The 24,945-nt window shown below is 36.9% G+C and overlaps 1 protein-coding gene and 1 long non-coding RNA gene across 13 annotated transcripts; both read right to left on the reverse strand.

Moving 5' to 3' along the window:
• Window positions 1–2,035: 2,035 nt before the first annotated feature.
• LOC103709074 lies at window positions 2,036–5,067 on the reverse strand. The gene is made up of 2 exons (XR_604388.4): window positions 4,754–5,067; window positions 2,036–3,061 (listed from the first exon to the last, which is right to left on the reverse strand). It is a non-coding gene; the product is annotated as an uncharacterized LOC103709074 (long non-coding RNA).
• A 6,227-nt stretch (window positions 5,068–11,294) lies between these two features.
• Window positions 11,295–24,787, reverse strand: LOC103709075 (type I inositol polyphosphate 5-phosphatase 10-like). 12 transcript variants are annotated; one of them, XM_026805390.2, is made up of 14 exons: window positions 24,499–24,787; window positions 17,036–17,186; window positions 16,824–16,940; window positions 16,568–16,652; window positions 15,402–15,470; window positions 15,203–15,290; window positions 15,003–15,107; window positions 14,091–14,679; window positions 13,760–13,953; window positions 13,546–13,654; window positions 13,179–13,327; window positions 12,589–12,803; window positions 11,810–11,917; window positions 11,295–11,711 (listed from the first exon to the last, which is right to left on the reverse strand). In XM_026805390.2, the coding sequence occupies exons 3-12, from the start codon at window positions 16,851–16,853 to the stop codon at window positions 12,593–12,595; spliced, it is 1,629 nt and encodes a 542-aa protein (XP_026661191.2). In that variant the 5' UTR covers window positions 16,854–16,940; window positions 17,036–17,186; window positions 24,499–24,787; the 3' UTR covers window positions 11,295–11,711; window positions 11,810–11,917; window positions 12,589–12,592. The 12 variants fall into 12 exon arrangements, with proteins under 12 accessions (XP_026661191.2, XP_026661195.2, XP_008792483.2 ...); XM_026805394.2 differs by lacking the exon at window positions 24,499–24,787 and adding an exon at window positions 17,805–18,249 and having other exon boundaries at window positions 13,117–13,327; XM_008794261.4 differs by lacking the exon at window positions 24,499–24,787 and adding an exon at window positions 17,805–18,246 and having other exon boundaries at window positions 15,402–15,467; window positions 16,568–16,643.
• Between the last annotated feature and the right edge of the window lie 158 nt (window positions 24,788–24,945).

Here is a 24,945-nt window from a genome sequence, read left to right on the forward strand (position 1 = left end):
CTCAATCAGATTGTGCTAAGTCTGGACGAGCCCAAACTGCAAATTGGGTCAAATCCAAACCAAATTAGGCCCAAATTGATTTGGGTCCGAACCCAGTTGAGTGGAGTTAATCCCAGCAGGCCCAATTAATACTAAATTAGGCCCAGTAAATTGACAGAGGACCCAATTGGCTAGAAAAGGTTGGACCCAATTATAAACGAGGCCCAATCCTTCAATTAAAAACCCAATCAACCCATGTGGGCCCAATCTGGTTTTAAACTGAGCCCCAAAGGCTCTAAATTGGGTAAATTGGACTTGGTTAGATCCTTGGATGGGATCCAAGCAAGTAAGTTCATAGTATGATGAACTAAGAGATTTTATAATAAATAAATGGGGAATAATGTAAACCCTATGATGTTGTTTTAGGTGATTAAGGATTTGTCACCTGGACTTGAGCAATTTGGAAAGCGAATTGAGGTAAGTAATCTGTCTTAATCCTATCGTAGATCTTGTATTACGTTTTATAAGATGAACCAGTGTTTTTCATACAATTTGAATTGTATGCATGATTAGTGAAGAATGTAAGTAACCTGTCCTAATCCTGTTATGGATCATGTTATGTTATTAATGTTTCCTAAGCATTTATTTTAAGTATATATGTTTCATACATGATATGTTACAATGCATAAGTAACTTTAATGATCCCAGAAGCTATGGCTATGTATGCAACATGATGATACTGATATTATAATCATGCATGTAAGTTTATAAAGTCTTAGCTAGCCCAGAGGCACTATAATGGGCTCAAAGATGCTACTGAGAATGACTGAGCCGCCAGTGGCTGAATAGTAACTGAGCTGCCCCGCCAGTGGCTGAATAGTAACTGAGCTGCCCCGCCAGTGGCTGAATAGTAACTGAGCCTGCCCCGCCAGTGGCTGAATTGGAATTGGGCCTGCCCCGCCAGTGGCTGAATAGTAACTGAGCTTGCCCCGCCAGTGGCTGAATAGTAACTGAGCTGGCCCCGCCAGTGGCCGAGTCTGACTTCGCAGTAGCATCCGAGAGTAAAAGGACCACGGCATGCCGGGGGGGCACGGTTTCATATGCATATAATATGAAAATTTTGTGATTTGCACTACTGCTTTGTTTAAATTGCATACTTATTATGCCAGGATGATTATTAGATAAACATGCACGTCAGCTTCTCAAAACTCTGATTTACATGTTTAGTCTACTGGTTGATCCGGTAGGATTATGCAGGATTACTTACTGAGCCGTGTAGCTCACATCTGTTTATGTTTCGTTTTCTTTCAGATCCTCACCAGTGATCGCCATCAGATATGTTTTTATTTTGTTACAGAGCTTCGTATTTTTGGAGAAGCTTATATACTTCTGTACATTGAATAGCATAGAAGTTCTGTATTTTTGGTTTCAAACTTGAAGGTTGTACTGCAAACTTTTAATATATATATAAGGATGAATCCTTTTTGGCTACCTGTTACCCCTGTATGAGGCTGCGTGCTACTGTGGGCGATAGTCGGCAATAGCACGGCCGTGTCACGGATCCGGATCCGGGGCGTGACATCTACCAAGTTCGCTTGCGTAAGATGTGATAGTATATGCTCTAATGAATCTGATGCCTCTATCTCCTCTCTTCATTCATCTCCCAGTGCTCTACATATAATATATGGATATGAAGTTGTCTCGCTGGTTATAAAACTCTAAATCACATACCAAATGTTCACCCGAGATTGCATGCACTAGATGAAATTCATATCCTGGGTTCCTTCATTGATTCTGAGAAATGAATTTGAGACCAAGCTTCCATGCTTGCTAGTGGAAAATCCTGTGGAGAATATCCAAGGGGGATTCTCACTTAGGTTGTACTGTAGCCAAGCATTAAGGTTTTATCCGTGATCTGCTTTTTTCTCATTCCTTGATGAGTCACACTCATTCACAAGTTGGGGGTGGCAAAGATATGAGAGAGAGATCATCAGGTGATGATCCTGTCCACCTATGGCATGTTCGCAAAATAATATTTTCCATAAAAAAATGGCCACACATTAAATGTATCCTTTTCCATCCATTCTGGAAATTAAACAGAGAGATGAAAATTATTCCATTAAACAAACAGACCAAGATTATTCCAACCTGGAAAGCCAATTATCTACTCCTTGGAGCACGAATCCTTTAGAAACAGGTTAGCTCCGCTATGAAGTGGAAGCAAAGTTTCAATTACAGGTTTAGAATCACATGAATAGAGCTCACTATTAGTTCTACAAGATTGATACGAAGCTTGTAGGTTGAACAGATATCGGTTCAATTCCCTGTTGGTCTTTCTCGAAGACTTCTTTAATGACGAAAGCTTGAGGAACAGTTTAAGATCCTCTCTGACATAGCCTTCTTGACCCTGGAAGGCCCTCTTCTGGTGGTATTCTGGCTAACAAGCCAACTTTCAGGCCAAGTCCATTTGCTGCTCGCTTTTTCAGGTTTTTACTTCACATCTGTCTGCTAATTCAGTGACATATCTAGGTCGGAACAGCGTCAGACTTGTGCTAGACCATGCAAGATATGAATTGAAACTCCAGAGCTAAAGTTGGATAGGTTCAAATGAAGATTAAGACCATGACAAGCCTCCCAATGTCCTATATGCTAGTACAAGATCAACAAAATAGATGCTGTTTGACCACAACAAACTGAACCCGAGCAGATATAGTTTAATAATTGCAGAGTTAGGATTTGGCAGTGTATCTTGAATAGGATAAGGTGTGAGAGAAAGGTGGTAAACTTTTGGATATCTAAAAACAAAGTAAAATAAAATAAAAGATTATATGAGTAACAAGCTGGTAGGTACCAAAAGTAACTCAGAAGATTTCATTATGATGATGAATATTCAGAATGTTGTTGACTAATCATACAACCCAAAGAGAAAAATGTCTCTCATTTAGTCATGGTGACATTGATGAGAAAAAATGAGATTCCTCACAGCTATTCAAATAATTAAGTTGCTATGATTTAGAATGAGTGGGCTCGATCTCTTACAGTTCCCGACCTGCATTTAAGACACCACTTCTCCAAACCTAACCTGCTTAATATGCACTCCAGCTTTTCAGTACACAAGCATTTTTATGCAAGCTTTAGAAAAGATAGATTTTTGAAGATTTTTAAAGAAAAAAAGGTGGTCAAGTACACGAGGCTCCCGCCACTGCAGGGCCTCGCGAGAGTCGGGCAGCTCAAAGATTTTCAGCCAAAACAATATTGACCTCATTTATGATAAAAATGTATCTGGCTTCGGCAAACGTTTCGGTAATTTGTTCCAATTCATCAGACAGACAGAATTTTCTTATTTCAAAAACTATAGACATCTTTTGCCTTGCCAACATCATTGTTGCTGAACAGCTGCATACCTATTCTTTTTAGCTCATATTATGCAAACACATTTTAAGCCATTAAAATAAATTGACAATCTGCAGATGTTTGCATTGAGATGACTTAAATCCAACTGGAATCAAGCCAAAGCACCAGTTGAAAAGCGGGATCGGCATGCCCATGCATTGGGTCTTCATGGAACTGGTCCATGTGACAAAAGGAGTTAACATAAGGAAAAAGTTTGCAATCTCATGTTCACTTGTGACAGCAATGCATAAAAGCAATATTCTGCAATTTCTATAGGTTCACACATTTGGCGCAAGATGCATGAGAACTTTTAATGGGCTGGAAAAGGGTTGAGCAGAGAGTAGCACCTTCCATGTAACAGACTAGACCAGACGGTCTAGAGATCAAATCAAGTGGAACTTGCCAATAATAACAAACTGAACATGGACCCAACCCTAGCACAAGAGAAAGGATATCTATTGGAGCAACAATTAAGGACACTACAAAAACAAACAAATGAACACTCACTTTGAAGGACAATGCTACAGGATGCTGCTTGGTCACACAAATAGTTCCCTCTGGGGCATCAGGCGATTCAAATTCATGGTTGAAATTAACAAAGGCATGGTCACATCACAATGTGCCATGCCAGTGCCACTCGGCACAAACACATTTCATCTGATTAAGAAGCAACCCATCACTTTTCGAGTTTGAATTCGAAGTCATGAAATAAATAGTTCGTGCGCTTGGTGATATGACAGAACATTTGTGATGCAGGAGCAGGAGCCCGAGAAAAGAGAGAACAAAGATCAGCCCTTCCGTCCGAGTCCACCACATAAACCCCACCCCGGACTGCGTCAATTTGCCTAGAAAAGCTCTACATCTTCTTCCTTTTGGTGGGATGGCCAAATTAGATAAGGCTAGCACCAAGTCACTAATCAAGTAAAACTAGTTACGCACATCACCAACTTTAGTCTTCCTCAAGCCCTATCAATGGCTACCAAGCACTGGTTGCAAGGTTTCAACTCATCATGCTGATATCTCTCCATGAAATGATAAATTATATATTGCAGATTTATATTTCATAATTGTGTTATATATTAATGTTCCATTAGCTATCTTATCATATTGGGAAAAACTACAGAACCTTAACAAGGTGTCTTAGATGAAGTAAGTAGGGAAATAAAGAAAACTAACAAGGTATCCAAGATTAAAACAAAAAGTTCAAGATTTCACCACATCCACTCATTATCTTCTAACATAATGTACTCTAGACGGAAAGATGAGAACTTGGGGAAAATTACCTGAATCTGAGTCAATTACTCAAAAGGAATAAATCTAGAAGAACTTATACCATAAAATGTCATCTAAATGGAAAGATTACGACTTGGGAGAGGATTACCCGCTTCTGAGAATCCCCAAATCCAACTCCGGCAGGAACACCCAAATCCAATCCAGATTCCAGAGTCTCACAGCTACCCTAGCTTGATCGCCCTCCAAACACGCGCAGAGGAGCTTCGCCCCGGGCCAGAGGCCTCCATGGACACGGGGGTGATGAAGACGGAGAGGGAGATGGCGAGGTAGGATTAGGGCTTCCAGGATCGGCTCTACTCTTCCGAAAGAGTGGGAAGGAGAAATCATTCCCATTTGATTGAGAAAGAATTATTTTACGATCCAAAATTACTCTTTTGATTACTTACCGCTCCCTGATTTGTTGATTCCTATAAAGTATAAAGTACCACAGTGCGGCCACGTATAAAGTACGTTCACTATAAAATTATTAATTATTTGAGTTGAGTCCTTAACGGCCCCTCAGGTATTGCATTATGCGGAGACTGCCGTCGTTTTTTGCGATGTCAACAGGAAATTCATCTGTACAGGTGCAAATGGGCTCGACAGGTCACAAGCTAATTAAGCTCAGCTCTATTATTATTGAGCTTAAGTTAAGCTCAAATAATTTGAACAACTTTTTAAGTCAAACTCGAGTAATAAAATATTTAGCTTGTAGGCTCACAAATCTAATCAAATATATATATTCGATAATATTATTTTATTATTTAAAAATATATATTTTATTATTTTAATATTTTAAAATATAATATTTATATATTTTAAATTTTATTTAAATTTTAACTATATTTTTTGATTATGACCGAGGCTCAAACTCGAGCTCATGTCAAGCCAATTTCGAGTAATATTTTTTTTATTAAGTCGAGTTTGATGTTGGATATTTTTGATGTAAAGTTAGAGATTGGATATTAAGGCTCGATATGATCTCGAGTCGAGTTGAACTCGAGCTTCTAGCTAGCTACTCAACTTGACTTTAGCTACCGAACGAATAATCTGATAGAAAATATCTACAGCTCTCTAAATAGATTCCATACTATGTATGAATTCCTGAATTACTAAACTGCAGTTGTTATATAAAAATTGGTTTAGAAAAAAATATCTGTAAGTCACCGGGAAGATTACCTATTACTTATCAATGCTGATCCTGAGTCAATTTCCTTTAAAGACTGCCTAATAGCTGCAAACTTCATAAAGAAATTTATTCAAAGTAATTTATTTACAAGTCCTTAAGGAGTCTGTGAATTACTTTTTGGTCAGATTTATTAGTGTCATGTCATGTCATGCCGGAGACTGCATGTGTGTGCAGTCCTTAATACAAATATGGTCGGAAAAATTTAACTAGAGGTCCCTTAAAAGGTGTACCAAGTTCCTTGCAATACATGTGTCATGAAATTCCCATGGATGACAAAGATTGTCTGCAGCTTTGTGCCGCATTCAGTGTGCATTCAAAATACTTGCCGTTCAAAGAGTAGCTTACCCTATTATCTGCTGTTAGAAATACTTGTTAATCCAGATTAGTGATTAGGAGAGCGAGTTTATGAGTAAAGAAGTAGGGAGATTGAGTTGCAATGCCACAGAAGCAGACTGCAAAGAGTGCATTACCACCCCGGAGAGGAGCCGGGCACTGAACAGAAATCAATTTCACTGATATCTTTCTTCCAAACCTTGTGAGGTAATGGAGAAAAGGCATAAGTTGGGACCAGGAAACCTATGTGCTTGATTTATTGCCTCACCTGAAATTCGGGCCGCCAAAAAACAACAAACATCTGTATTAAAACTTCTAATTGACCTTTTGGTAACTTTACAAAAGGAGAATTTTGAAGCCCCTCTACAATTCCAACATAATAGCTTCATGAGGAAGGTAATGAAGGAGGAGAGGAAGGCCAGTCATAAGTTGTATCATAGAGTTTAATGTATTATAGAAATGTAATTGGAGGTCAGTGGGAAGGATTTTAAGGTGGCAGTGGTAGAGGAAGCATAATTTTAAGAACTTGAGATTTAATTGTAGGGGAAGGATTATGGATACCAATGAAAAAGCCCTCAATTTTGGTGCACTTAGATTGACATGGCTTTATAAGCCAGAAATTTGGGCTCCACTAATATGGTGCGATTAATGTTAGAAAACATCCCTTCAAGGGCTAGTTTGGTTAGGGTTAATCTTGGCATAGAAAAAAAAATCTCATATTAGATTATCATATTTGGTACAAAAAAAAGGATAGGAGAGAATGTAAAAAAAATTCTGGATCTCATACTTATTTGACCAAAAGAATGTAAAACAAATACCACAACAAGGGTGGCATTTTTTACCATGCCATATTTCCAAGTAGAGATAACATGAAATTATCATTATTTGATGAAAATACACCCCACTTATATTATTTTCATAATATATTATTTATATTATATAATTTATATAATTTATTATTTAAACATATATATGATATTTATATTTTATTTATATATTAAAATATATTATGTTAATATTAATATATAATTATTAATTATTAGACTAGTAAATGATTAAATATTATATTAATTTATTAATCTATTTATTATCTTTAATACATTTATTAATTAGTTATTATAATTAATCTAATACGTTTATTTATTACAATTATTATATTAAAATATTAATAATAATATTTATAGATTAAAATATGATTAATATATTAACATATTTGCTAATAAATATTAATCACTAATAAATAAATAATATTTATTAATTATTAAGAAAGCAACATGGAATGTATTGATAGTTAATATATTTATTTATAAATATATTTATAAATTTTATATTAATATATCTATTAATATTTCAAAAAAAAATAATTCAGTGAAATGTAACCTCTTCCATAATTTGCAAAAGGTTAGTTATAATAAAGAATGAAAGAAAGAAACAAATCAATGAATTGTAACTTCTTTCTTAATTTACAAAAGGCTACTCATAATAGAGAATGAAAAAAGTAGAAACAAATCAATGAATCGAAACATCTTCCCTAATTTGCAAAACGATTACTTATATCCTCTCTCTCTTTAGATGTGTTATCCAACTCATCTTGACAACCATGGGCAAGGTCACCCCTCACCTCATCTTCACTCTCACTCTTCTCTTAATTACCTTGCCGGTGAGAAGTGGTACTCCAAAAAAAATAAATCAATGAATTGAAATGTCTTCCTTAATTTTCAAAAGGATTATTTATAATAGAGAATGAAAAAATGAAACAAATAAATAAATTGTAACTTCTTCCTATATTTGCGAAAGGTTATATATAATAGCGAATGAAAAAAACAAACAAACAATGAATCTAAACTTCTTCCTTAATTTGCAAAATGATTACATATACCCTCTCTCCCTCTCTGGATGTGTTATCCACCACATCTTGACAACCATGGGCAAGGTCACCCCTCACCTCGTCTTCACTCTCGTTCTTCTCTTAATTATCTTGCCCGTGAGAGGTGATCCTCCTTTAAATCACAGTCAGTCCTTTCTATTTTTTTCTTACTCGCTAACTCACTAATCTTTTACAACCCACATGCAAAGCAGGAGATGTTGCTGCCTTCGAGCCGCAACCGAGAATCAAATATCTACCGCCCGGCATGGTCAAGGGCGATGCCAAATCTCAATGCGGAACGTGCAAGTGTTGCGCTACCAACAACCCCAATAACTGTTCAAATATGCAGTGCTGCTATCACGTCGAATGCAGCTATGTCGGCCAGCCTGACGTCGAATGCAACATGGTGATCGACGCCTGCAACTGTAACTCATGCGGTTGATCCTTCTAAATACATTAGGTTAGAATAAATTTAGTAATTGAATAAATTGAGTAACTGGCACGGGCGAACATGTTTGAGCGTGCTGATTGGATTCTCCTGCGGTACATGTTTTGGAATTGCAATTTAATAAAGCATAGCTACCTTAAGTTTTCGCTCTTCCTATTAGCCTTCTTTACACCAAGGTTCCTGTTATGTTCTTGATTGAATTCTAAGGAATATACACGCATGGGTGGCTCGCATTTTTGTCAAAGAAAGTAGAAAAATTTGTCTAGGGAGATCATATTTCATGTGCAATCTAGAGAGATTAGAAAGGGAGAAGGAGATGAAGAAATATTTACAACATTTGCAATGAAATTTCATAGATTGGCTCCCTATTTTTTAATCTACGCAGCAGATCTATATTTGATACACTATTCTACAAGCAGATATTCAACTTTTGGATTTCAAAAAATTATTTTGGAAGGTAATTCTGAAGTAGATCATGCATGATTGGTTGGCCAATCCTTGAATGTGATCCCCATATCAATACAGCTTCAAACATAAAGATCTAGAGGCTATGATAAAAGAATTAGGTGAAATGGAGTAAGGCAATCTTAAAGTACATGCAAGACACAACAATTTTATTAGTAAAATTTCTATAGAGACTGCAAATTTTGTTAGGATTGTCAAAATCTCTGAAACCACCGGTCGGGACTCAGGAGAGAATTCAGAGGCGTCCGAATATGTGAAGTTGAGCTTCTTTCTTTTATAATTTGTCTGATGATGACGATCAGGTCTATATGAATATTCTATCACTCATTCTGTGGCTCTTGTGACATCATGAGCATTTTGTAGTGAACTAGCTAGCTCTACTATGATGATGCAATTGTTGATGTCATTTCTCTTGCCACCAACTATCTTTCTAAGGTGAAATTTTTAGTCGGACTAGGTCCACAAATTCAACGTCGAGTTGGCAAGCCATTCCAACTGTGAGGCAGTATACACAAACGCGGTGTATATCGCGCTCTTTTTCTTTTTGTTTGTCTTTGTTCATGTTGCTTTGTGCATGTCCTTGTGAAATAATCATAGGAAGCGTATTATTTCAGTATATATTCAGTAAAATACCTGGCATAATCGGGTTATACGTGGCAGGTTCCAACAAAGAAATAAGGTGAACTCTTTCATTCCAATAAAAGCTAGCGACTAATGAGATAAACTCCGTTAGCTTCTATTGCATAAAGAGAGAGAGAGAGAGAGAGAGAGAGAGAGAGAGAGAGAGCTTCTATTCTTTTAATTCGATAAAGTGATTGATATGTAGCTATATATGAATCTTTTATCAAAAGATGTTTCATAGCGTGTTCTTAATGTTAGATGCATAATGTGAGAAAATCTTTCTTTCTCAAAAATATTTCTTAAATTAACTTTTCCATTAAGAGGAAAAGAAAAAGGAGGAATTATGATTTAATGTGCCTTCAACTAGACCATTATTTTGATTCTAACTGTTCATTGTGTTTCTTTTTTAGTTTTTTTCCCCTCAAACTGATAGTTGTAAGAGTATGAATCCATGGGGTGAACGGCAACCGACGAATGTGGTGGGCTCTCTCACCGTTTTTGAATCAGAGACACAGAGAGAGAGAGTGAGAGAGAGAGAGAAAGCAGCATGCGGATGAGTGGGGTAAGCTGGCCTTAAGCCAAAATATTATGTAGACTAATGCCGAGAGTGGAAATTGGTTCATGACTAATTGGGTTGGTAAGACTAAGGGAAGTCTGGATCATTTTTAACAAATCTCTTATCAATTTTCTGAAACTATATTATCTAGAAAAGTAAAATAGACTTTTATTTTTGATGAATACAATAAGTTCCTTAATACGTAATTAAAATATGATTAGTACACATTCATTAAATATATAGTTGAAGAATGTATGGGATCTTAAGGTGCGCTTAGCAACATTTTCACAATTCTTATGAGTCAACCAAATAATTTTGGTCCAAGTAATTTCATGCATGGAAGCAATCTCGGATGAGAATTATCAAAATCTCTTGATCTTCTTTTCTTTATATTATAATTTATATATGTATAATTAATTTAAACATATTTATTGACTCATATAAATATATTTCGATATTCGAAATAGCCCACGTTGATAGCCTTCATATAAATTGACCATAAATGACATAAATGGACCAATAAGAAGGCTATTACTAAAATTATTTATTTAAAGGTATTGTACGAAATTTAGCAATATTCCTATATAAGACAAAGTAATTTTTTAGTGCTATTTTCCACGGTAATTTTTCCACGATAAAGTTTGTTTGCCCCTATAATTATTGTTTCAAATAAATAATTTTTAAAAATTATTAGATTATCCCGTAATTTGACATACTCTAACCAAACGAACCATAAGAATAAGTTAGCCATTATTACCTCTGCAAGTGACTCTTAGTCATGCCTCCAGATAAGGTGGCAGATAGCTAAAAGGTTGCAATGTTGCACACTGTCATCCAGTTCAGCCATCATTACCTGTACTTGATGAACTAATGGTCTACCTAGTTAGTAACAGTCTTGAATTTACATGCACAAGCACAGGCCAAATATAGACCAATTCCAGAGTAAGGCAGTTCGATCTTCTTCTGAATTCAATTTGGCCAGTAGTTCAGGATCGGATCTCAAATCTCGACATGATCCTTCACTGAGGTCAGATCTGGTTCTTGCAGCACTTGGCCTAATACAAAACTGCAGAACCATCTGATTAGACCTTATCATGAATAATAGATCAAATTCAACTATATATCCATTCTCTCTCTCTCTCTCTATACACACACACACACACACACACACTATATATCAAAGGTTTTAGCTTAGATAATAGCTAAAACAGCTTTATTTAATTTCCTGTCAATCAGAGATGAGTTTCTAAGCAGGAATCCTATCAAATCAGAAGGATATCACAGTTATTCAGAGAGAAAACAACTCAATAATGCACTTCCCTCAATGCTTCATCGTCACCGAAGTAAGGATGTTGTCTTTCTTACTTGATAGAACATCAATGCACAGTTATGTACGTTCTGAATGCCTCAATTAGACATGCACTCCTCCCCCCAAAGAAAATTCAGTATATGCTTAGAGGTGGAATTCACATTTCCTCTCGGTAGGAAAAAAAAAGAAGAAGATGAAGAAGAAGAAGAAGAAAGCCTTCCCCAGTATGATCATAGATTTCCGTTCCTTCTAGCTGAAGTCAATGCAAAAGGAAACAATCTTGCAGAAGGAAAAGCATAAAGATATCATCAGTCATATTATGCATGAAGAGAAAATTAATAATAATAAAAGTGTAGCTTTCAAGCAAGCATACTTACCAAGTACATTGTTAGTAAAAAGTTCTGTACAGATTGACGGTGATAGTTTCTTCAGATTCACACGTACATTTCCTATAGCAGTCGTTCTTTCTTCTCAAAGGTCAGCACCTGAGTCATGGTGGACAACCAGATCAGCATCATCTAGAAAGAATTTCTCTTATGATGATTGTAACTTGTAAGAGTAGGAGGAGAGAAAAAAAAAAAGGGAGATAAATGAGGAATGCAATGGTTATGGCCTTTGATTGTCCCCAAGCATCAATAAGCAAAAGGATCGGCCAGGAGTACTATCTTCTCACTAACTTTTTCTATGTTTAAATCCATCCAACAAGCTATTTATGAGCTATTTTGTTGATCCTGTTATAATCCATAAAACCTTAAGAATATTCGATTGCCGGTTACCAAATATCAACCTTAAGTCAACATACTACAAATTAGTGTTATCTGCTTATGCAACATTGGGCTTGAGGGATCTAACTTAAACCTAAAAGGCCAATTAGCTATTACGAAAACTTACCTGATTGATGATCTTAAAAAGACTTTGACATGCTATTGCCTTTTATACATGATGCAGGATAAACAAGATTTAACAACCTGACATGGGGCCAAATTTAAACTTAGAAGCCGCATATGGTGTGGTAAAGATCATAATAGCACAATATTGTACTATATTCCAAGCATATATCTTTGTCATACATGTACATCAATGTGGAAGTGTTTTAAGTATGAAGCATAAATTTTCAGGTCTGAGTTAAATTTTTAAAAAAAAGGGACGCACTCACTTCATTAGGAAAAGAAGCTGTTACTTGGAGGTAAGAGCTCTTCCACACCAACTTTCATGTTGGGGACAGACAAACCCTTCTTCAAACTGCTATCAGGCATGCCTACCTCCACTCTGAAAACCGCACACACTGGGCGATGATCAGAAAATCTCGACTCACCGCGGATGTAAGACAACTGCACCAGCCCATCACCATGCCATAGTATGCGATCACACCTGAATTTATCCAGTGCGATACTTGTTAAGTGGTACTTGATACATTTCCCTGTTTACTTAGGAAAGCTTAGTACTAATTGAATTGCCTCAATACTTAAAAATATTATGTCAATGTTAACTGATACCAAATCATATAATGTATCCCGCGAAACAAGTGATCAACTATGAAGGCTATGTTTGATGAGATTATGTTTAATGAACAATTTTTAGCAGCATTATGATATTTAAGAATTAAAACAGATATTTCATTGGTTAAAAAAGTAAATTTGTTTATATGTGGCCAAAGGCTTGATCCTTTGCTAAGTATTATTACCAATGGAGCGACTCCATTTGCTTCTCAAAAAGACAAGCATCAGAACACAGTGTCTTGCATACCATGCTGGTGTTCTTCTTTTCTTCTTTGATGTTACAGTCTCCCCAGCATAAGCATCTGAATTATTGGAGTATTTGTATGTTGGAGCAAAATAGATTTTCCCTTCATTCCACCCCTTGAACACTCGTCCTGCTTCTCTTTCAATTTTCAGCTATCAAACAACAAAGCAGATAGAAGAAATTATAATATTTAGAGTTCTATAGATATTGGAGAGAAGTATCAAAACTCTACAAGATGTGTTTTAATTCACAGAAGAAAGAAAATCATCTTAGAAAGAACTCAACAATGAACAAGACTTCATTGGTCTAAGCATTCATTCATTTCTGACTTCGGCTACAACCCGGAAAATCCCCTTTCAAGAGTATTTACCTGATCCTTCTCAAGAAGAGCATCCCAATTGTTGTCTTCAAGAAGCTTCCTGGTCTCAGAGTAGCTCAAGGCAATTCTGTAATTCAAATCCCCTAACCATATGACCCGGCTGAGTCATAGGAAAGAGAAGAGGAAGGAAGGGAGGAAATCAGTTTCAGCTTCCAATCTAGCTTTTTTACATATGACTAGTACAACTATGGAGGGGAAATATTACTCATGTTCAAGAATTCTCTGAGGAATTCTTCGACTACTACTTCTGCATATCTTTCGGAAATGTGTGTTCTTTAATATCTCCATAACATCGGAGTTTCTCCTGAGCTCATCCCCTTCTTTCTCCCCAGAAGCCAAGTGACTGCAAACAAAACAGAAGCTTGTCTGATGCAAAGACATGCTCACTGATATACATCCCTGCAGCCAAAACAGTATATCGCTTGATCAGAAACTTGTCAAAGAGAAGGAAAAGAAAAGAAAGAAGAAGTGGAACAAGAAGAAGAAGAAGGGAAGGTGAGAGGCATATAACAAGGCATGGCTAACTCGAATCTCACCTTGTTACCAAGATAGCCCATGATTCCACGCCCAACACAAGAGAGTCTCATATGTCCTATATGTTCGACTAGTTCTCTTCTCACCCAAACAGTGACGAAGATCCCTACCATCTGCTTGCTAGCTATGAGGATATACTGCAGTTGCTTGTCTGCAGTGGAGACTGCAGCAGCTAAATCTGTGGCTGCAAAACTGCGTGATACCTCCTCTTCCTCATCCGAGGAGTCATCATCATCACTAATATAAGCTGTGGGGCATCTGAAACAGGAGTCTCGGCAGTACTTCCCTACCACCGCCTCCGGTGGGCAGTTGCAGGTCTTTAGCCGTCTTCCCTGCTCTGTCGTGCTAGTTTTGCTGAAAGATACTGATGAACCACTGGTATTCTTGAGATCTCTAGAAACAGAAGAATTTAAACTAGAAGCTTGAGAAGAGGAGTTAGTGAATGGAGATGGGGTATGCGGGTAACCATCAGCATCAGCCTCTGCCGGTCTGTTCAATGCTTGGTTGATTAGAGCTAACCATTTCTCTGCTGGCTGGTTATCTTCTATAACAAGCACATTTCCAGCATTCAGAGGGACTATTTCCTGAAAACTAATAACATCATGGAAGAAAAGAAGTGAAACAGAAGGGTTAGATAAAATGCAACGGAGACTAGGCTGCAATCTATAAACATGAAGAACAATAAAAACAAGGAAATCTATAATATGCAGATCATCGAGAAATATTCATAAACCTTTAGTAATGAAAAAAATTAGATCATAAAACAGAAAATAAAAAAAAAAATATTTATTTACAAAAAAATATTGATAGGGAAGTGGTTTAAAATTATAGCTGAGGATAGGAGACATGCTTCGAAATATGTATATCAAGAAATTAGTCATCAGAGATTCACAAGTTTGTACTAGGATACGTACCCTAGCACATACATATCTGAATGATCATCAGCAGGAATAAAATCATTAAGGTTTAGCCCACTATGAGGTGGTTTTCCTCCAACATTCCATGTGGCAACAGATACCCTACAGCGAGCAGGATGAAGGTGGAAGGACAGAATATAAGTAAGAAAACGGCTGCAGAACATAAAACCAGAAGAAACTGATAAAATAGAGTGTACCTGAAGGCCTGGGTATTTACAGTGTCTTGTAAGGAGGACGAGAATTCGTTGAAACTTAAGCCCCCAAGCCTTGAATTAGAGTCTGTTTCTTCAAATTGGAATATAAAGAAATGAAGTTAAAAGGCCATGACAAAGCTTATGAGATGTGGTATGTGAAGAGAAACTAGAAAATAAAGAACTAAGAAACTAAAAGAGATACCAGAAAAGCTTTTCCTGAGAGCAGGAGACGCACTTGTTGGGAAAGATGGGCACTCTCCACAATCAACTGCTATTTGTAAGGGCACAGTTAGCTATAACTAGAGAAGAAACAGTTAAGTAAGAATGTGAAAAATAATGATAATACCTCTTAGCATATTACCAAGAATAATATTAAATGTGAGATTTGCTAAACCAGGATGCTTGAGTCTGAAATTTAAGGACCAAAAGAGTAACCATGAACAAATATTAAGGATGAGCTAAAGATTTTATATTTCTCAGTTTCTCCTACTATCCCCTGCTTTATAGTTCTATCTTTTCCAAATTGGATTTTCTTCTTAACTTTCCTCAGCAGTTTTCCATGGTCAAATGTGCTAAAATATCTAAATTTTGGAAGCATTTACCTATTGAACATACATTTCCACCAAAAAGATAATTGCAGACTTAAGTAAATGCAATGATTTTCTCATTAGAATCGCCCAAAGAGATATCTATGTTTTCATTTCATGGACATTAGACCTGTCAATCTGAACAAAAGATAAATAGCGCATTTGAATTGAATAATAATGTTGGGTTTACAAGAACAAATAGGAGTTTCTCTAGTAAGTAAAAATTTATCAAAAGTCTAAATTAGCAAGATAAGTATTCTACGCGGCCCATGAATCCCTCCATGGTTAAGATAAAGATTCTCAATCTCTCTCTGGGTTTTGTTATCTTTCAGTTTACTCCTTGAATGTCCATCTCAAGTCTCAACAGCCTTTTGTATGTTATTATCTACTCTCTGATATAAAAGAGGGATCACCGCAGAAGTTACTTCTCTTTTCTTGTAAAGGAACAAGAGGAAAAAAGCCCACCTATAGGTGGCATTCAGATGGAGTTCCCTCAGAGCAGAAAGTGTCAATTATATTTTATTTTTCAATTCCATTCATCACTAACTATAGCTTTAAATTTTTAAAACTTCACTTTCTTCTTTTCTAGAATGACAGTGCTTCCTTGGGTTTTGCCAAAATTATGGAAGAAACTTGAATGCCCAACATGCCTCCTTCTAAAGAAGAAAATTGCTGTTGCCGAAATAAGAGAGAGATTTTGTCTCCTTACTTCTAATAACGATGAACTTATCAACATACAAAACATGAAAAAGTATAAAACTTTAAGTCTGTAAGAACATACCAGAGGCGTTGAATGAGAGCTCCCTTCTCTTTGATGCTTTCATCTCCCACATCCCACAGATTTTCGGGAAAAAAGACTGCAACGCCTACCAATTAGAATTTAATAAATTGATCTCTCGTACCTCGAAAGAGAAATAATACTTGATTAACCTATAAGTTACAATCAAAAGATTAACCTACATTCTTACTCCAAACCAATTCCTTGAAAGATAGCATTAAGTTTGTAAAGTTGACCACATGAGCCAGTAAACACATACCTTTTTTCCTTTGCCATTTCCAAGGTTCATTTGTGCAACACCTGTGTCTCCTTCCTCTTGCTGATACTGATTCAGAATCTACAGTCTCCCCCTCAATCGATTCTCCTAGACTGGTAACTGTACAGAACAAACTGCGAAATGTTATTTAAACACCCAATCAAATTGCTTAGAATTTAGATGAAGTATAGCAATAGATAGTTGCTGACAGAAACCTCAAGGTAGCTATTTCTCTTCCTGCGAATCCGAAAATGACCTATTCAGATAACCTCACCATGGAATCAATTCTAAACTACAATGACAGATAGCGGCAGACTCAAACACGGATGAAAGGTGGTTATCATCCCGAAAGCATCTTCAAACCGTCTGAAAAAAATAATAAAGTGCTCGATAACTTATTCCGAAAGCCAATGCAATGCAATCATGCAACCAAATAACAATAACAAAAAGAGAGCATGAAATTGCATGTCAAAATAAACCCCAAGTCCAGAGACATTCTGCAACAAATTCGTATAGTATAACAAAACAAAAAGATCCATTAGCCCAAGCCCCCACCACCCCTGTTTGCTCCAGAAACTTGAACCGAGATTTCATTTTTGGGAGGAATCAATTGCCACAGAAAGCCTGAAGTATTTTATTCAAGAGAAACAGATTACAGGACCAAGACTTCATTTTTAGAAGAATAAAACACTCGTTGCCTTCATCACATAGCCCAGAAACAAGTCAAAACAAATTTCCGTTGCATAATAAAACGAAAAAACGATGCACCCAAGCCCCCACTACCCCTGTAGATCTCATAACTTGAACCAAGATTTCATTTTCAGAGAGTATAACATTCCTTGCCTTCAAATTTTTAGCCCAGAGACAGACCAAAACAAACTTCCATTACATAACAGAGCAAAATCCAACAACCGAAATGCCCACCCGCTCATATTGCATCCTGGTCTCGTCTAAAAAGCTCGACCTTAGAAGAGATAAACTTACCCTGTCTTCCTTTATCCCAGAAACGACCTCCAAATCCACTCCGATGGGGCCAAACCAAAGCCCCACCAATCCAAAACGTCTTAGATCACTTGCTTCAGCCTCCAGCCACTCCGAATTGAACAGTAGATCAACAAAAAAATGGTCACTTGGACTCTTTGGAAACGACTACAGAATGATCCAAATAGCAGAGCGGAAGGCCCGAATGGTCTCGCCCCGGGGCATTGGAGACGGCGACCTCCGCCTCGGGACGGTCGCCGACTCTCTGGCGACGCGGGGGAGGAGACGTGGCCGGCTGTGGTTCGCCCGAGGACGCAGTCAAACCGGGGGTCTTCGAGGAATATAGCGTGGGGAACGCCGTACACGCTGTCGTCTCCCGTTTGTTCCTGTTCCGCTTCTCCTCCCCCAACTCCAATGGCTTCCTATATTCTATAATCCCTGATCTGGATATCGCTAGGTGAGCTTGTCATCGTCTGGATGCTGATAAATGAAACCGGTATTTTAATAGCTGCACTCCATGTTATTTTATTTGGAGATAACTGGCTGCCGGTCTCTTGGCACGACGATTTGATGTTTAATCCCTACTGACTGACAGTTTATTTCCTGCCAAACTAGGTCTGAAAATAGGCTCGAGCCGGTCCGAGGCTCATTAGGCCAGGCCGACTTCAAGCTAGGCGCAAAAAAATTTAGACGAAGTTTAGACTTAAGTATAAAACCTATTTATTTTTTCGGGCCAAGCTCGGGTATGTTATTAGCCTGGCTTGAATCCGGCCTAATCCCAAACAAGATCCAAAACCGAGCCCAAATTTAAATCCGAATCAATTTGTTCTTGTGTGTGGTTATTTAGAGAGAATAATGAAAAAGTAATGGACAAATTAAAATGAGTTTACTGAGAATAACGTATCATATATCATTATGTTATACGAGAGAACCCAATTTTTAGATAGCTCATTTACTTATAAAGCAATATTATGAGATATTAAACTTCAGTCAAGTTTGGGCCAAATCTTAATTTTGGCCTAAACGGATAATTCGGGCAGGCCCAATCGGATACAGGTCGGCCCAATTGGATTCAGGTCGTGCTTGTGTTTAAGCTCGGGCTGGGTTGGGTCTAAATTATCCAAAAAATTTCGAGCCTAAGCTTGGGCTAAAGCTTGGAAAAAAAAATTGGACGAGGTTTGAATAGAGGCATAGCCCGGCCCGTTCCACTTCTAGCCCTATGCCCTACACAATTACAACTAACCATGTACAAACAAATAATGTGTAGAAATAATATAACTATATAAAAAGACATTACAAGTGTGTGTAAGAACTAGTTTAAGTGTGTATATGATATAAGTTTAATTGTATGCGAAACCCATATAAGTATGGAATGCTAAAAATCAAATGCTAATGGTCAAAGGATTGGGTGTTAAATGGCGATAAGAAAAAGAACCAAGTGTTAAGTTTGCTTTTTATTTTTTGGAAACAAGAAAAGTGTATAATAAGAACAGTGAACTTCAAGCTTAAAGATGGTCGTTAAAAAAAAAGTTCAAGCTTAGTGTACTTTTATCCATAAAAATATTGAGATGAATACATGAGGATTGAATGCTAGAAATGAATTATGACAACTTTTTACTTAAAAGATTTATATTTAGCATAAGCATTTCTAATCCTACTAACCATTACTTATACCTGCTTTTTAACATCTTATATGGTTGCAAAATATGTTTATTTCAAAATAAAATTAAAGCGGGGTAAAAAGATTGGGTTGAAAAATAAAACAACAATGAGAAGTAAAGATACTATATCATTTTCTTTCTATTCTATTTTGAGAAAATAAGTTAGTAAAACAGCTGAGAAAGCTTTGCTCAATCATAAATACAAGAAAGTATGGTTGTTTTTTAAATCTCAAATTATCCTTGGACATGCCTTTCCTCTGCTTGCATAAAATACTAGTATTTTGTGGAATAGAATGGAGTAAACTTGCAAAATAAAATATTCCTCAACTAATTCAGCTTATCCTGGCCTAGGGGCACTTTGGCATAGCTAGAACTTATTCCCATTTTATTCCCAAACTGTCATTTTAGTTTGGGGATAGAAGGGGTGCATGCCATGAAAAATGTGAGGTGGGTTTAGGAGAGTTGGGCTGCGGTAATAAGGTAAGCGTGCTGGCGTGGAGAAGTGGTGAGCCCCCACGAGTTGTCTCGACGACGGAGCCCAGCAGAAGATATTTTACGGCTAGAAATTTAGTTACGAGGTTTCTTCCCTTTTGATGCGAACTTTCTAAATTCCCGATGACGTTGTACCCGAGGAACTCTACTTCCTGAATTTGTCCCTATGGTTCTCAGCCTCATTGGGGAAACGTTAGGGGTGAAATGGTCAATTCAAGCAGTCATGAGGAACCCAGGATAGGGAACAGCAGAATTTTGCCAATAGAAACATGACACGTTGCTTATCGACAACTGGGAGGAACAAGGACCGCACTAAATCGGGGCACGTGTCGGGTGGCTGCCCTGCAGGACGCGGTCCCCACGTTCTTGGAGGTCCCAAGAATGGTTTATCGGTTTTCCTTTTTTTTTTCTTTTTTCGAGAAAATACACGTCTTTATGATTAGACGGTGAAATGACTATTCTGTCCTTGTCTCTCCTGGATAGGTTGAGTTTTTTTGTTTAAACTAATTTATGAGGTAAATCTACTACAAAATAAAATTTGTCATCAAGTTCAAGTTCTCTCCAACTCATATCTAAATTAGGGGAGTTTAACTCGTCTATCAGTAGTGCAATTGTAATGACTAATCTAGAAGTGCGGAGCGCCATCTTGCCGATCATCATCTATGGTTGGAGAATTAATCTTTAAATTTATGTAAAAGATCTCAACTCATAAAATAATAGCAATAAAGAAGGCAATGCGGAATATTTCCGCACAATATATCCTTGCCATATCTGTTTTGAAAAGCATATAGTCTTACTGCAATTGTGCATCATGACACCATGAAATTTATGTCTTAGTGCATTACCCCTATAAAAAAGGGTGATATAGAATGGAGAAGTGCAATGAATATCAAACAGTTGTAATTTTCTTAACTAACTATAGGAATAACAAGATAAAAGCCAATAAAAGGGTGAAGGGCTCAAAGAGGATTCATTGTATAAAAAATGCTATTAATTAGGTGGCCATAAGCATGCGAGGAGTATCAAAAGGTTAGTTACTATGTGCATATCCGATTACTAGCGAGGGTAATTTTTGAAGTGACATGGCAGAAAAGTTTAATATCCCCACCTCCCTTTTTATCTTACACATAGCACATCCAGAAAAGAAAAAAAAAGGAGATCAAAAAAAAGAAAAGAAAGGGATAAACACAACTTGGAAGATAAAGTAAGATAAACTTCTCTGAAAAAGGAAAAAAAAAGGGAACAAAAATGGAATCCACTACTCCAGCAAAAGTCATTAGAATCAATGATATCTCTTACTTGGTATGGACTTATATTAAAAGCATCATAACATGCATTGAGCATGGGTCCCTTGTAGAGCATCTTGGCTAGAAAAGTTTAGATTTCATTTTCTAAAAGGTCATAAAACAATTCCTTTGGAGTCTAGGAAGGTTGATCGCATTAACTCTTGTGACACAAAAATAATCTACTTCGTTAGCACAAGCTCAATAACAAATTCCACCACAAGTACATTACGAAGGTCCCAATCATACACCATGATTGATGAAAATATTGTGTGTCTTGTGTGTGCTCTAAGTACATACATAGGGATAGAGGTTTGATTAATTTAGATTGAATAATATCTAAGGGAGAAAACATTAAATAAAAAAGCAGCAAAACTGATGGCCAATAAATAATCTCAAGTGAATCCAAATACATGAAGGTTATCGTGATAAACAAATTTTGATACCTCGCACAAAGTGACCCTTGAAAAGTGAATGGGAAAGGTATCATCATATCACGACCAGTCACTGAGCTTAGATTTCATTCAAAACCAAAACTCTAATGAACGTACAGTAATTGGTATTTTCTGAACTTAAAACTGGCCTAATATATCAAATTAACCATGTACTGATGGAAGCACTAAAGCACATATCCGTGCCAGATAATCATGTTCTCTTATTTCTTTCTTTGGTTGAATCACTGAAACATTGGGAAGTGTTTAATTACTCACATCCATGAAAGGTGAATGAAGAGTAGAGCCTGCATTTCTACAGGAATAGCGCATCAATTTCAACATATACCACCATTTAGAAAAATCTAATTTGTAACTATCAAATGATTAAGAGTGAGGCAAATTGGTGCTATATTCTAGTTGTTGCACTCATCTTCCACTATGAGGAGGTTCTGTATTTATTTCATTTAATTTACTCGGGATTAAGTACTAGACTTATCCAAAATAATCAGTCATTCTCAATGATTCAAATTAACCCGGAAATTGAAAAACCATCACTAGTTCCAATTCTTGACAACCAAACATGACCTAAGTGTATATGGTAATTCTTCCATTATTTTTAAGAAATGATTAACTGCTTTCCAAATATCATTCTCAAAGTATTAGCAACAACAAGTAGTGAGATGTATGTTTAGGTTCCAGTATCAAATTATCAATCCTATGGCCAAACAAAACGAGTACATTTTTCTTGAAAGCTAGGATGGGAGGAAGTTCGGCTGAAATCAAGGTGACGGCAAGACTCGAACTGAGGTCACTGGTCTCAGCTAACAATGATCATCAACTACACTAGTTCAAACCCTCCAAAGAAGATTTCATGTATTCCAAACATTGACTAAGTTCTTGATAATTTTTTTGAGATAAATCGATATTTAACTAGTCCATCAAGTTTCAAATATACGTTTCAATTGAACGCCTGTAAGCAACGGCTCGGCTTATGGTGTCATTTTGAAGAATGTTTCAGAAATGACATACATTTTGATTGGGTAAATAAAAACATTCCATCATTTATAGCACCTAACCAGAAAGCCTCTTTCTAAACAACAAAATGGGTGAATCATTTGAATCAAGTGACAAATTACATGCTGGAAATGCCTTGATATCTCTTACCTTTTATCCCCTCCTTTATTTTGCATGTCTCTTAAAGTTTGGACACTGGACAACTAGTCAGGCTGCATTTTCGCGCAAATTTTTCAAGTAGACTCCTAAACTGACCTTTGCACCTAAAACAAATCAAATGGTTCTCCAGAGAAGAGTATACCAGCCCATATATGCCCCTCAAATCTCATCAAAGTCTCCAACTCATTGTGATTTGCAAACTAAAGTCTTGAATGCTCATCAGCAATACACTTAGCGAGGTCACTTTTAGAAGCCATGGAGGAGACAAAAGTGTGCACCCATCAAGTTCTCACTGCTGACTTTCACATGATTATGGCTCTGTGGACAACATTATGTACTCTTTTATGAAAGCTACTACTCGCTACTATATTGATGAGAAATTCTTTGTTCCCATGAAGCTTCTCATAAGGTTTTGAACTTGCTACGTATTTGGGGATTCTCCTTCCTCCATTCTCGACCCTTCTGTGAGGAATTCATCCCAAAAGTCCTTTCTAGTAAACCCGGGGACCCCTTGGCCTTTTTTGACGTGTGAGGGACAAGATGAGCGTAAGAAAAGACAGCAGCTGGAGAACGATATAGATTTTAGCACAGTTGGATATGAGCTTTTGTGAGGCCACAAATGATGGTCCGGCGTTGCAGTCAAAACACTACTACATAATTTTAAAAAAATAAAACTAAAATAAGTTTTGAAAAAAAAAATTAAAATGTTTTTATTTTATTATTTCATTTCTTTCTTCTTCTAAGGTGGTGGATTTCCTTGACTTTGACTTGAATCCGAAAGCAGACTCCCCCAGTTCACATCTCCTGGGAGTCAAGATCGTACCATCCAACACCCCCACTCCCGCTCCTTTTTTTGTGGGACCCACAACGATATGTAAGGTTCTAATTTATCTCCTTTCCGGAACCCCGGTTAATAAAACAGCTCCGGCGTCGCACCGGAACGCAGAAATAAATCATTCTATCTCCTTTCAAGCGATAAAAAAAAATAACGGGGAACAAGACTGCTATTTCTTATACTATTTTGGGTTTTTCTCATAAATATTCTTCTAAAAATTTAAATTTTCGTAAATGTCATATTAAAATTATATTTATTTATGTATCATCATAAAACACTATTTTTTTTGTATAAATGCTCCTAATATGACAGTTCTTCTAACATCATTAATAAAAACAATATTTATTTTAATTAATAATAAAATAGAATTGTGAAATTACTTATTGGTCTCCATTGCGGTATTTTAATTTGAAACCGTTAATTTTTTAAGGGCATTAGATGGCGTGGATATATATGCAAAAAAAAAAGTAGAACATCAAAACAAGTATTTTACAGAGATATACATGTAAATATAAATTTTGGAAGGATATTTATGCAAAGTTCGATATTTAGGAGTATATTCATGCAAAGAAACCCTACTATTTAATATTATTATATTTTATTAAAAAATATTTTGAAATTTTAGGGAGAAAATTAAAGGGCTTTTGCTTGTCGTGGCCGTTAGTGGAAACTTAACGCTCTCAAAACGGAGGTCGGTCCCCAAAACCCATCCCCAGGAATTCAAGAAGAGAATTTATTTTTTAAAAAGGAAATTTTTATTCACAAAAAAAAGGAATTTTTTTGAAAAAACAAACCGTGAGAATGGGAAAGAAGTCATACTGCCGTGTAACGTCGACGAGATTGCGAATCTCCGCGGTCGATTCAGTATACTTGATCCTTGGAGACCACTCCACGGTCTTCGAACCGAGATCTCTCTCGCCTCCCGTTCTGAGTCTTCGGCGACGGAGGCTTCCCGGCTATCAGATGCGCGCAGGCGGCGGGCCGCCGGCGATCAGTCTCGGCGAGACGGTGTTCTTCTTGGAGGCTGGAGGTGGATTGGAGCCGAGAGCTTCGTGCCCGCAGGGATATTTTACCGGCGGAAATGAAGAGAGAGAGAGAGAGAGAGAGAGAGAGAGAGACGTGGATTTCGGTGCAGGCGCGGCGGATATGTATGGAGTTAACGGTGTATTCTCATTATTGACGCGAATACCCCTACATCTTGTAGATATTGACAAGTTTATAACGTTTTGGATGGAAGAGATGAAGGTTATTTTTGGGATCAGGTTA

The sequence above is a fragment of the Phoenix dactylifera genome, chromosome 3 (assembly GCF_009389715.1).
Source record: "Phoenix dactylifera cultivar Barhee BC4 chromosome 3, palm_55x_up_171113_PBpolish2nd_filt_p, whole genome shotgun sequence".
Taxonomy (NCBI): Eukaryota; Viridiplantae; Streptophyta; class Magnoliopsida; order Arecales; family Arecaceae; genus Phoenix; species Phoenix dactylifera.